This window comes from Arachis duranensis, unplaced genomic scaffold (genome assembly GCF_000817695.3).
Source record: "Arachis duranensis cultivar V14167 unplaced genomic scaffold, aradu.V14167.gnm2.J7QH unplaced_Scaffold_165934, whole genome shotgun sequence".
Classification (NCBI taxonomy): domain Eukaryota; kingdom Viridiplantae; phylum Streptophyta; class Magnoliopsida; order Fabales; family Fabaceae; genus Arachis; species Arachis duranensis.
In genome coordinates this window covers 3,166,737-3,179,198 of record NW_026264258.1, presented here as the reverse complement: position 1 = coordinate 3,179,198, position 12,462 = coordinate 3,166,737, and the positions used below count along the sequence as shown (strand labels likewise).

General features: G+C 33.2%; 1 protein-coding gene across 1 annotated transcript; it reads left to right on the top strand.

Annotated features, from left to right (window-relative positions):
• The first annotated feature begins 3,545 nt into the window (after nt 1-3,545).
• LOC107477383 (transcription factor MYC2) lies at nt 3,546-6,229 on the top strand. Its single transcript, XM_016097388.3, has one exon. It carries the CDS (start codon nt 3,736-3,738, stop codon nt 5,695-5,697), a length of 1,962 nt encoding a protein of 653 aa, XP_015952874.1. The 5' UTR covers nt 3,546-3,735; the 3' UTR covers nt 5,698-6,229.
• Nucleotides 6,230-12,462: the final 6,233 nt, after the last annotated feature.

The window sequence follows — 12,462 nt, the reverse complement described above, 5'->3', positions numbered from 1 at the left end:
TGTTTCTTTGAGTCACCTCTTTAACTTTGTTGGATAATCAGATTTAGGCTGATTTTTTTGATATGAGAAATATGTGTATTATATATTATTGTAAAAAATATGGATGTTAGATATAAATATGAAAATATTTTGTTTTGAAATAGGAATGTAAAAAATATAGATGTTAGATATAGATGTAAGAACAATTGAACCATTCGATTTTTTTGTAAAAAAAATTAAGCTTACTAATCGGACAGTCCAATTAGTGTGGAAGATAAAATTTAAATTTTGGTGAAGGTAATTGGACCATCCGATTTGAATTTAAAAAATTAAAAAAATTTGGAGTACACAAATCGGATCTCCAAATTTTTTTAATTTTTTAAACACACTCAAAAATCGGACAGTTCAATTTTTGTTCCTGATACCACAGTTACGTAAATCACCCATACACTCTATATCTGCGTTTTACACCATTCTCCCTCCCATATCTAAATTAAAATGTGTCATTACTCAACGTCGTTATTTTTGCTTCTCCTTTTGAAGTTTTAATTATTTTTAGAGTAATAATCCATATAGGTTCTCAAAGAATTCACAATCCGAAAGATTTGTTCTTAAAAAAATTTAACTAAGATTTTGGGTTTGACCTTTTTTATTATAGCAAGATACGTCCCCAACCCAATTTAATCCGGTTAAGACTAACGGCGAAGTCTTATGTATCTGTTAACTGAAACGTGTCAAGCGCAGAACAGTTTGGTCCTTGGCCCACATGGCCAAAACGATATCGTATTAAATGAGACTAGAATGATGTTGTTTTGAGGAGAACAATTTTATCCTAAGATTGGATGCTAGAGACGCAAAACATTGCCGTTTAAAAGGTGACTTATCTAACTGATAAAATGGTTGGGGGAGGGGGGACGTATATAACTGAGAAAAGGTTACATTAGTCTAAATTACATTCATAAACAATGTTTTGTGATTTTGAAAATACAAGTTGATGTATCCGGATCTGTTAGCATGCAATCTTTTCTCTCATGTCATTTAAATTGAAAATTCTCCCTCTCATGTCACACAAAAAGTTTCAAATAATCTCATGGTAAGCTAATTGCAAATGCCTTTCATGTGTATCTTTAGTTGAAAATTGTATAATCCAATTCCATAAATTATAAAAATTTTATATTTTTATTAAGGAAGATAGGTTCAACAACCATTTAGACGTCTAAAACAGACAATAGTTAGGCCCAAGATTTAGGAGAGTGTTAATACTGAGACAATGGTAATGGCAAGCAGTGGCACAACATCCAAAATGTTCAAATTTATTCCAACTCCCAAATTGAACCTCTTTAAAAAGAAATTATACTTTCTTGAATTAATATGAAACTTATTGTGGAGGGGATAAGACTATGTTTTGTTATTGTGATTAGGGGTGTTCATGTCTTGACCCGGTCCGAAAATTCGGCCTGATCCCGAATATTTTAGGGATTAATTTGGTGTGATTTTACCGGGTCTAGGATCGGGTAAGAATCTCAAAAATAGATATCGGTCATTATTTCAGGCCAGGTCCGGGTAAAGGAGAACCCGATTTCACCCTACCCATGTGCACCCTAAAGGAACTAAAAATGATATATATGTTTTAAATTAATATCAATATTATGTTATATTACTTATAAGTTTATTGTTTTATTTTTAATCACACTTGTTGAATTAAAAAATAGATAAAAAAAAGCATCAAGTTAGAATTTATGGATAAATTCAACTTCAAATACGAATATCAATTTTTCGGTAACAAATTTCTTCTCTGTAAATAAGTGTATCATAAATAAGTTTCTTTATAAATTATTATTATAGTTTTAAAGATCCAGTATTCATCCGGTTTGGACCTGATATAGTTGTGGTCTAAAAATGTTTAGGTTTCATCGGGTTTAGGGCCGGGTTATGGTCTAAAAAATAGACCCAATGTATATTTAGGATCGAGTCTGGTCAGGACAAACTCAATTTCACCTGATCCATAAATACCCCTAATTGTGACGGAAAGAAACCTCTAATTTTAATGGTTTTCTTCTTTCTACATTAGGTTAGTGTGTCTTGAAGAAAATGGGCCCTCTTTTGTTTGGTTTGGTTTATATTGCTACTAATTTTGGTTACTTATTTGGATACAATATTTTGATATTATGTTATGTTAGCATTTTGATATATGATATTGAAACAATATATGTGATTTGGATATACACTGTGTTTCTTTATACTAATTCACCACTATTGAATTTATTCATATACATTTAACAAGAATCCGCCATTGTAATACAAATATTTTTCAACCAGATAAGACTCAAAAAATATTTTACCATTCAAATAGGTCCCTCCTTTAAAACAATAGCGTTTCATGCTTTTGGTGTCGAATCTGGGACGAAAATGTCCTGTTTAAAACGACGTCGTTCTGTTCTCATCTGATACGACGTTATTTTGACTACGTGGGCCAAGGACCAGATTGTCCTGTGCTTGACACGTCTTTTTTAACTGGATACGTCATCAAGTTAATTGATACATAAGACATTGCCATTAATCTTAACCGGATCTACCTGGGTTGAAAATGTATCTGGCGTATAACAAAAAAGTTAGACCCAAAATTCTAATTAAATTTCTTAGGGGCAAATATGTTATATCGTGAATTCTTTGAGGACCTATTTGAGATATTACTCTTATTTTTATTTAGTTTTAAAATTGCATGAACATAACTTATATTAGTGTCTGTAATAATTTTCGACTTACAAATATTAATACAACATTGGCATAGACAACAAATATCATGTTAGACTATGTAAAATGATAATTTTGTTTTGACACCCAAATAACAAAAAAAAAAATCATAAGTGATATTTATTAAATTTTTTTTAAAATAAGTTATCTAGCATCATTTTTACTATTTGAGCACCAAAATAAAAATTACATCATTTTACAAGTTTTAGTATCAGTGTTTTATTAATGTTTTTGTGCAAAAAATTACCACAAGGCTAATATGAGTCAAGTTGACAAAATTTGAGAACTAAAAAAAATTTAAATTTTAGAGATTGAATTAAAATTTGCATACAAATTGAGAGATCAAACTGTATATCAACTCAAAAATAAAAATGAAAATACGAATAATTTTTATTTTTTTAAATTTTTTTAAAGAAAAAGGACAAAGAAGTTATTGACTTTTAGTCCGCAAATATTTAAATCCTCAAAAATTTAAAAATACATTTAAGTGTCTGATTTTTTTAAAATTTGGACACATTAATTTCTATTATTTATTTAAGTTTATCAGACTCAAAAAAAAAAATTAAACGTGACTCTTAGTATACTAACATAATTAATACGAATGTCCACGTAATTTTTTTTAAAATAAGACAAATTAAATTCAAAAAATTAATATGTCCAAATTTTAAAAAAATTAGAAACTTTAATATATTTTAAAATTCTAAAAAAATCTAAATGATCATAGATGAAAATATTAGAGGTGAATTTGTCCCTTTTTTTTTTGTTAAGTAAACATATTTTTTTCCTCTCAAAAAGTAACCTCGCACACAAATACTGAAATACACACTACTCTCTCTCTCTCTCTCTCTCATTTTCAGTTTTTCACGCACTCCGCAATAAAACCTAGAATGAAACCTAGATGAAATGAATCCCAAATAAACCCCCCAAACTCAACAACCTACTCCCTGACCAATCTCTCTCTCTCTCTCTGAAAAAAACAAAAATCAGTTTCATTTCCATTTCATGACGGATTACCGGTCGACGCCGACGATGAATCTCTGGAACGATGAAAACTCCTCCGTCATGGAAGCCTTCATGAGCTCCTCCGACCTCTCCTCTCTCTGGCTCCCTCCGCCACAATCCGCTGCCTCCACCTCCACCTCCGCAGCACCCCCACCACAGCAACAACAACCACCTCCTCCGCCGCCGTTCAACCAGGAAACCCTTCAGCACCGACTCCAAGCCCTAATCGAAGGCGCAAGAGAGAGCTGGACCTACGCAATCTTCTGGCAGTGCTCCTACGACTACTCCAACGGCCTCACACTCTTAGGTTGGGGCGACGGTTACTACAAAGGTGAAGAAGACAAAGGCAAAGCCATAAAAGCGACGTCGTTTGAGCAGCAGCAACACCGTAAGAAGGTTCTTAGAGAATTGAACTCTTTAATTTCAGGTCCTTCAGCTTCTGGCGACGAAGCGGTAGACGAAGAAGTAACCGACACCGAATGGTTCTTTCTTATATCCATGACTCAGCATTTCGTAAGCGGAACAGGCCTTCCTGGTCAGGCTTTCTTTAATTCGAATCCGGTTTGGGTTGCTGGTCCTGACCGGTTATTAGGCTCGGGCTGTGACCGGGCCCGGCAAGGTCAGTCGTTTGGGATACAGACCATAGTTTGTATACCTTCAGCAAACGGCGTGGTTGAGTTGGGTTCCACGGAACTCATTTTTCAGAACCCGGATCTGATGAGTAAGGTGAAGGTCTTGTTCAATTTTAGTAACAGTACTGGTGACGTGGCTGGATCCTGGCCCTTGAGTTCTGCAGATCAAGGAGAGAACGATCCTTCTTCGTTGTGGCTCAACGACCCTTCTTCTTCGGCTGGTGGGATCGAAATTCGAGATTCTGTTAATACGGCTGCCACTACGACGGTTGCCAACAACAAAACGGTGCCGGTTGTATCCAACCCTGGCTCCTCCAGCGTGGTAACCGAAGCTCCGAAGAATCCGCAACAGAATCAGGGGTTTGTGCTGAAGGAATTGAATTTCTCGAGCTCGTTGAAGCCGGAATCTGGCGAGATTCTGAGTTTTGGAGAGAATAAGAAGGGTTCTTATGGTGTAAACAGTAATAACGGTGGAAACAATTTGTTCTCTGTTCAGTCTCAGTCGCAGTTTGTCTCCGATGAGAACAAGAAGAGGAGATCCCCTACTTCGCGGAGCAGCATTGAGGATGGAATACTGTCTTTTACTTCCGGCGTGATCTTGCCGCCTTCCAATGTGAAGTCCGGTGGCGGCGGAGGCGGAGATTCGGATCATTCGGATTTGGAAGCTTCTGTGGTGAAGGAGGCCGTTGAGCCGGAGAAGAGGCCGCGAAAGAGAGGGAGGAAGCCGGCAAACGGAAGGGAGGAGCCGCTCAATCATGTGGAGGCAGAGAGGCAGAGAAGGGAGAAGCTCAATCAGAGGTTTTATGCTCTTCGAGCCGTGGTTCCCAATGTGTCGAAGATGGACAAGGCTTCGCTGTTGGGTGATGCTATCTCATACATCAACGAATTGAAATCGAAGCTACAAGGGCTGGAATCGGAGAAAGGCGAATTGAGCAAGCAATTGGAAGATTCCAAGAAGGAGCTGGAGCTGGCTAGTAAGAATTCAGGGGCTGCACAGGCCGCTCCACCGCCGCTTCCTGCGCCACTGGATAAAGAACAAAGGAGTCGTGCTGGAGTAAATGGGAAATTGATTGATTTGGAGATTGAGGTGAAGATTATTGGTTGGGACGCCATGATTAGGATCCAATGTAGCAAGAAGAACCACCCCGCAGCGAGGCTGATGGCAGCGCTGAAGGACCTGGACTTGGAAGTGCACCATGCCAGTGTGTCAGTGGTGAATGATTTGATGATTCAGCAGGCTACGGTGAACATGGGAAGCCGGTTTTACACACAGGAGCAGCTCATGTTGGCGCTATCGTCCAAAGTTGGCGGAGGCGGAGATGCTAAGTAGCTCCTCCACCACATTGGAAAGGATACATGGGATGCGGAGATTCGCTCATGTGAAGATTGTACATGACTCGGTCGCATGACATGCTCGCCGTTGATTAAGAAATCACTGGCAAGAATGTGCAGGCAACCGGGTCATGTGTTGTAATCAATGCCGGAAACTCACTTTTCCATTTCCACATGACAGGATCCCGGAACATACAAAGCTTAAGGTGTTTGTGTTCTCACTAATGAAGTAGAGTTGCTGCCTCTGTAAATTGATGTTCTTTTCTGGTTTTTAGTAGTTTAGTCTAAATTATGAATTAGTTTGATTTGGAAAGCTAGAAAAGATGGACTTGAATGCGGGAAGGATGAGTATGCAGCAGCTTCTGATCCAAAGAAGTCAAAATAGACTCAGTTTTTGTGTTAATATTTTATCTATTTAGATTTAGATTGTACATATATATATGTCTTATCATTTATCATTATATTTGATCCCATCTTGATGGAGTTTCTTGCTTTCAGAATTAAAAAATGGACTCAGTTTCTTTCTCTTATCAAGTAATTGCTACCCTCTGTTGCTGCTTAGATATGCGAGATCATGCTCATGTGTTTTCCTATGTTTGTTTGAGCATAGAACCAACACAATAGAACTATTACTATGTGGGTACTGTTTTGCCCAATTATGATATATGGACACTAATCCAATCCTATGTTTAGAACATGAAAAGATGTTAAAAAAATCATGTATTTAGTTGGATTTTTGTTGGTGTGATACAATGTGATGGATCCAAGGAGTAAATACAAAAGGGCAAGGCAAACGTGTTGGGGGAACAGTGTGGAATTTTATCATTATTGACCCCCTTTGCCTCAGCCTCAAAATTGAACGGTTTTCAATTTCAGCCATGTGAAAAATGCATCCTCTTAGCAATATTGGATCTTGGCCGGTTGGCCCCTCTTTGGGGACCCCTTTTTTGGTTGTTGGTGCATATTTCCTTTTTGAGTGTCTTTATCTTATCCTTTGCTAGTTGCTACCTCTCCAATTTTTGTTTCGAAAATGTTACGCGCACACAAAATCAGACACCAAATGAATTATTATGTATTCCTGTAAGAATATATATGTTGTTTAATTTATTTTTAATATTTATTTTATATTTTAATACGTATATTATATTGATAGTTGATTTTTGTTATTCACATAGTATGAATGTTTTTATTTTAGTGCTATTTCAGGCCTTTCTTTTTAATTTTCCAACCATGCCATCTGGCCAAGCCAGTTTCCTATTCAGGTATTCATAAATTACTAGTAAGGGTTTTAAGACCCTACCCACTTTAACAACTGAAAATATGTTCCGACATGCATGGTAAGAGAAAATTAAAAAATGAAAAAAAAAAAGAACAAAAGAATGTCCTATCCTTCTTTGCCCCCAATGTTTTCTGTGTAGTAGTGGGTTATAGGCAAGTATGTTTTAATGTTGAATGCTCTACCAACATGAATGAACCATAGAGAGCATGGCAACATTAGAAAGATACTCAAAAGGGAAATGCTTTTATTTAGGAAAAAGTTTTGAACCAATCTTTATAAATATTCAATCAATTTTGTCCTCCTTTCTCTTGTTGATTGGGGAAAAAATATGCTTGAATTAATGATTAATTCTTTAGTTATATTTTTTAATTAATTTATTTATGAGATTGAAATGGGATCAAGTTCTACATTTAGTTATATTTTTGTTTATTTCTCATATATTAATTAATCTACTAAGAATTTTTCTAATTTCAGTTAAATTGCTTGAAATTTATTTCGGTTAATTTTGTTCTAATAAAGTTTTTGGTATTTTCTGCTTGTATCATCATCCCAGCTATGTTTTACAACTATGGAACCGTCCAAATAAATAAATAAAATAGTTAGAACATATTTATTTAATTAATTATTTATTATTTATAAGAGGAAAGAAAAGGAGGAAGATGTCACTGGCACTATATTTATGGTGGAGCTTGTTAATGCTTTTGGAGAGGTTTCCATGTGAATCATGTGGATGAAGTTGTCTGCTTTCAGGAAATAAAATCATACGGATTATTTGATTCCGTAAGTGATGAGTCTTTTTCTGTCTTTAGGTGGATCAAGTTTCTCCATTAGTGTCACGTCAGTAGAAGGAAAGTGAGAATTAAATTCTATCACTATTATATTTTTAATATTTTAGTGTTAATTACGATTTTAAACTCTAAAATTTAGGTCAAAATTTTATTGTTATTATTTTTTTATATATATTTGAATTGATTTCTAAGATTAAATTTGATTTTAAAATTGTTTTTTTGGTCAAAATACCTTTCTTCTTTAATTTTTTCCTATCATTCTAATTCTTTATCTTCTTCATTCACTGCAAATGTTCCGTCTTAAACTATGGATGAAAAAAGGTAACAACCATAGTAGAGAAGGTGGACAAAGACGGAGCGAACAGACGAGTAAAGATGTGACCAGAAAAGAGAGCAGATAGCAGAGAAGATGGACAAAGACGGAGCGAACAGACAAGTAGAGATGTGGCCAGAAAAGAGAGCAGAGAGGTGAGGACAAGCGGGCGGCAATGATACGGGTGCGCAGAAACGCTAGCGGCAGCAACGCGAGCAGGAAGATACGCTGGCGGCAACGACGTGGTCAGGCAGATACACGGGTGACGGAGGTCTGAGTCGTTCTCTTCTCGTCGTGTTGTCTTTAGTAGTGTTCACAGCGATGGTCTGAATTGTCCTCTTGTTATTTATTGCTGATTCTTCTTCTTCAATTAATTGTTGTTCTTGTTGTTGCTTATTCTTCTTCTTCAGTCTCTAGTAGTATTTTGTTGTTCTTATTGTTGCTAATTCTTTTTGTTGTTCTTCTTGTTAATTGCATAGATATTTAGTTTTTGTGTGAAATTGTTTTAATTTGAAATTGTCTGAAATTTGAGGTTGCAAAAATAGTAGATCTATGAAACAAGTAAGAAAAAATGTAATTCTATGCAAGGATATTTTTGTCTAAAAATGTACAAAAAATAACTATTTTAAAATCAAGTTAAAATTTAGGGACGAATTTTAGTGAAAAAAATATTGGAGACGAATAAAATTTTCGATCTAAACATTGAGAATTAAAATCATTCTTAACCCAATATTCTATATTTTGGCACAATGGGATTAAAATTATTAACTTTGTTATTGTAAGAAACATTAATTTATTTAACGATTTATTAATTAATATTAGAGAAATTCTTCAAAGCCAATAATATTTAGTATTTTTGGCTATTATTTGACTAATATAAATATTAAATTATTTTTAACAAATAAATTTTATTAATTTATGTGTATAAACTTTAAAAAATATACATATAAATTAATTTAATTTATATGTGTAAAATTTTGATAAATATAAATATAAATTATATGTTTTTTGTGTATAAAATTCTTATAAATTTGAGTACAAATTATTTCTTATTAAATACTAACAAAACACAATAATATTTACCCCCTGTAGCATTTGCTCTTAATATCGAAAAATTGGTAGTTTTTGAGCACCTCTATGATCCATCATAAGTTATGTTAATTTTTTTTTCCAATTGAAAGGTTTAAATGGCCAATGAGGATTTTGCTAAAGATTTTTAGTCCGTTCTCAATATAGGTTTTGGGCTCTGATATGCTACTATTTTGTGAAACATTTTGTGCTTAAATTAGGTGGATTTTATCCAATTTTTTTCACATTTATTCAATGAAACAGCATGGTTTCATAACTTTCTCCTAATTTGTGTTTTAAGTATAAAAACATGTTTTTTAGACCCTTAAATTGCTAATTTTGATTCATCTTTGATTTCACCTAGATGCCTTGATGTGTTTGTTAGTGAATTCAGGATGAAAATATTAGGAATTGATCAAAGGGATGAAGAGAAAAAGTATGCAAGTAGAGAATCCATGAAGAAATAAGGATTTGGGATGCTGAGATCGACGCGCACGCACAGAAGATGCACACGCGTGGAAAAATGAAGTCGCATGGCGACGCGTACGTATGCGTGGATAGCAAATTGTCAAGCGACGCGTACGCGTGACCCATGCGTACGCGTCGGTGCTCGCACGTGACCCACTTCAAGTGAATCCGCTGGGGGCCATTTCTGGACTTTCCAGACCCAAATCCAACTCACTTCTAATGCTATTAAACCCAAGGATTGAGGGAGTTAGTTACCAAGGAATTTTAATAGTTTAGAGTTAGTTTTAGAGAAAGAAACTCTCTCTTCTCTTTAGAATTAGGATTAGGATTAGGTTAATCTTTTCTTAGATTTAGACTTTAATTCTTCTTATCATTTACTTCTCCTTCTCAATTTCTTGTTGCTACATCTTGTTCTTATATTCTTTTGTTATGATCTCCTTTATTTTGTATACTTTGTTGTTGATACACTGTTGTTCCTTTTATTTTCTTTTAATGCAATTTGAGGTAATTCATGTTAATTATGTCTTCTTTAATTGTTGTTGTTAATTTCCTTGCAATTAGTAGTTGTTAGATCTTATCCTTGTTGTGAATTTACCTTACTTTCCTTTTATGCCTTCCAAGTATTTGACAAAATGCTTGGAATGATGTTAGAGTAGATTTTCCTCATCTTGGCCTAGGTTGAGTAATTTGTGATTCTTGAGTTATCTAATACTTTTGTTGATTGATAATTAGAAGTTGCTAATTGATTTGAATTCTACTAAAACTAGTTTTTCCTTAGGAGTTGACTAGGACTTGAGGAATTAAATTGATTATTTCCACTTGACTTTCCTTCATAGTTAGAGGTTGACTAAGTGGAGCAAAGAACAATTGTTGTCACAATTGATGATGATAATGAGAATAGGACTTCTAGTTTTCATACCTTGCCAAGAGCTTTTTTAGCTATTAGTTTAATTCTTGCAATTTACATTTGTTGTTTCTTATCTCAAAACCCCAAAATATATATGTCTATAACCGATAACAAGAACACTACCCTGCAATTCCTTTCAGAGACGATCTGATGTTTGAATACTTCGGTTTATTTTTATATGGGTTTGTTACTTGTGACAACCAAATTTTTGTATGAAAAGATTCTTTGTTAGCTTAAAAACTATACTTACAACGAAAATTTATTGTGAAATTCTAGATCACATAAAAATTTGTTCATCGGACTCAAAAGAAAATATCTTAATAAATAATAATAATAATAATAACTTATTTCAATCTTCAAAACCTTCATAAGACAAATGTTTTTAATCATGTTTCGTATCGAATTTGTTGAAATAAGTAAATTTCTAACAGCCAAATAATAATATTTGTGAATTTACATTAAATATTCTCAAGTTTATATAATTTACATTAATTATATAAATTCTCCTTTCATTGAGTAAAGAGGTCTTGAAACGTTGTACAAGTATAATTTTAAAATTATATATTGTATGGTTATTGTATTGTCAGTGATTCATGTGTAGAATAGTAGGGTGGTTGCATACCACATATATAAAAAATTTAACTAACCATATTTAGTTTGAAAGAGGAAGAACATTTGTTTTGGCAAGTTCTCCAACTATCTAATCTGAGTTACAAATAATGGTCCTAGTATAAGTTGTTTCTTATGAAGGTGATTTTTTTTAGGATATGACACAAGACCTTTTTCATCCAAAGCTATCTATTGTGCATATTCAGCTTAGTTTTTTAAGAAGATCCGTTAGGGTTTGCAACTTAGGCTTTGTCATCATGTAACTAAATATCTTGAACCACTAAACTATTTGTCATCTTACTTTTGCCTTCTATTAATGCATCTCCAAATTAAGGTTTTTTATATTAGATCCACTACTATCTAAATTTTCATTTAAAAGTTTCATTAATTTGACTCTATTTGTCGTATCAGAAATGTTATGTAAATATAAGAGGTATAGAATAAATTTTTTTATTTTATTTATAATACTAGATCAAGAAGGTATGGTTGAGAAACTAATGTATCAACAAAGTAAATTAGTTGGATGATTAATTTATTCGTCTGCTTAAATAAATATTAAGGTAAAATTTTTTTTTTCTTGTATTCATTTGGTCAATTTTTTTTTAAATATAATTTTTTTTGTCTTATATAAAAACACTCTCTCATATACACAAGAGACTACTATTACTATGAATTTCATATATTCCATTTTTTGAGCTTAACCCAGGATTTGAACACAATGTGATTAGGAGAAAAATATAAATTTATTTTGGTCAGATGAGTTAAAAAGGCTCAATTCTAGGTATTACAATATTACAAATTCACGCACACTATATCCACAATATTTTTAAAGATTTATATTTACTACTTAATTTTAACCAAATTTTAAATCTACGTGTAATTACTCACCAAGCAAATGAATTACCACTACATCAAGGTTTTAACCACAGAAAAAGAGAAATTTTTTTATTTTTTCCTTTAAGCAGTAGTTTTATTTTTTTTATTTATTTATTTATTTTTTTCTAAGAAATAGGACTTGCTTATGAAAATATGGGCCCAACAAAAATAGTGGCAGATGACATCTGTAACATAAGAGACCCAGCTGACAAAGGTAATTACCGGACTTGCCTATCAAAACAATTTGGCCCAACAAAATATTTCCAATAGAGAATTATTTTTATTAACTTGTAATTTTTTTAACATACAAAAACAATAAAAATGACGTATGTAACTCATTTTTTAGGATTATAATAAATTCTAAATTTAAATTTTTTATGTCAGTTAAACTTTTTTTAAATATGAATATGTCATAATTTTTTTAAGAATTGTAAATCTCTAGGTTAATGAATCGT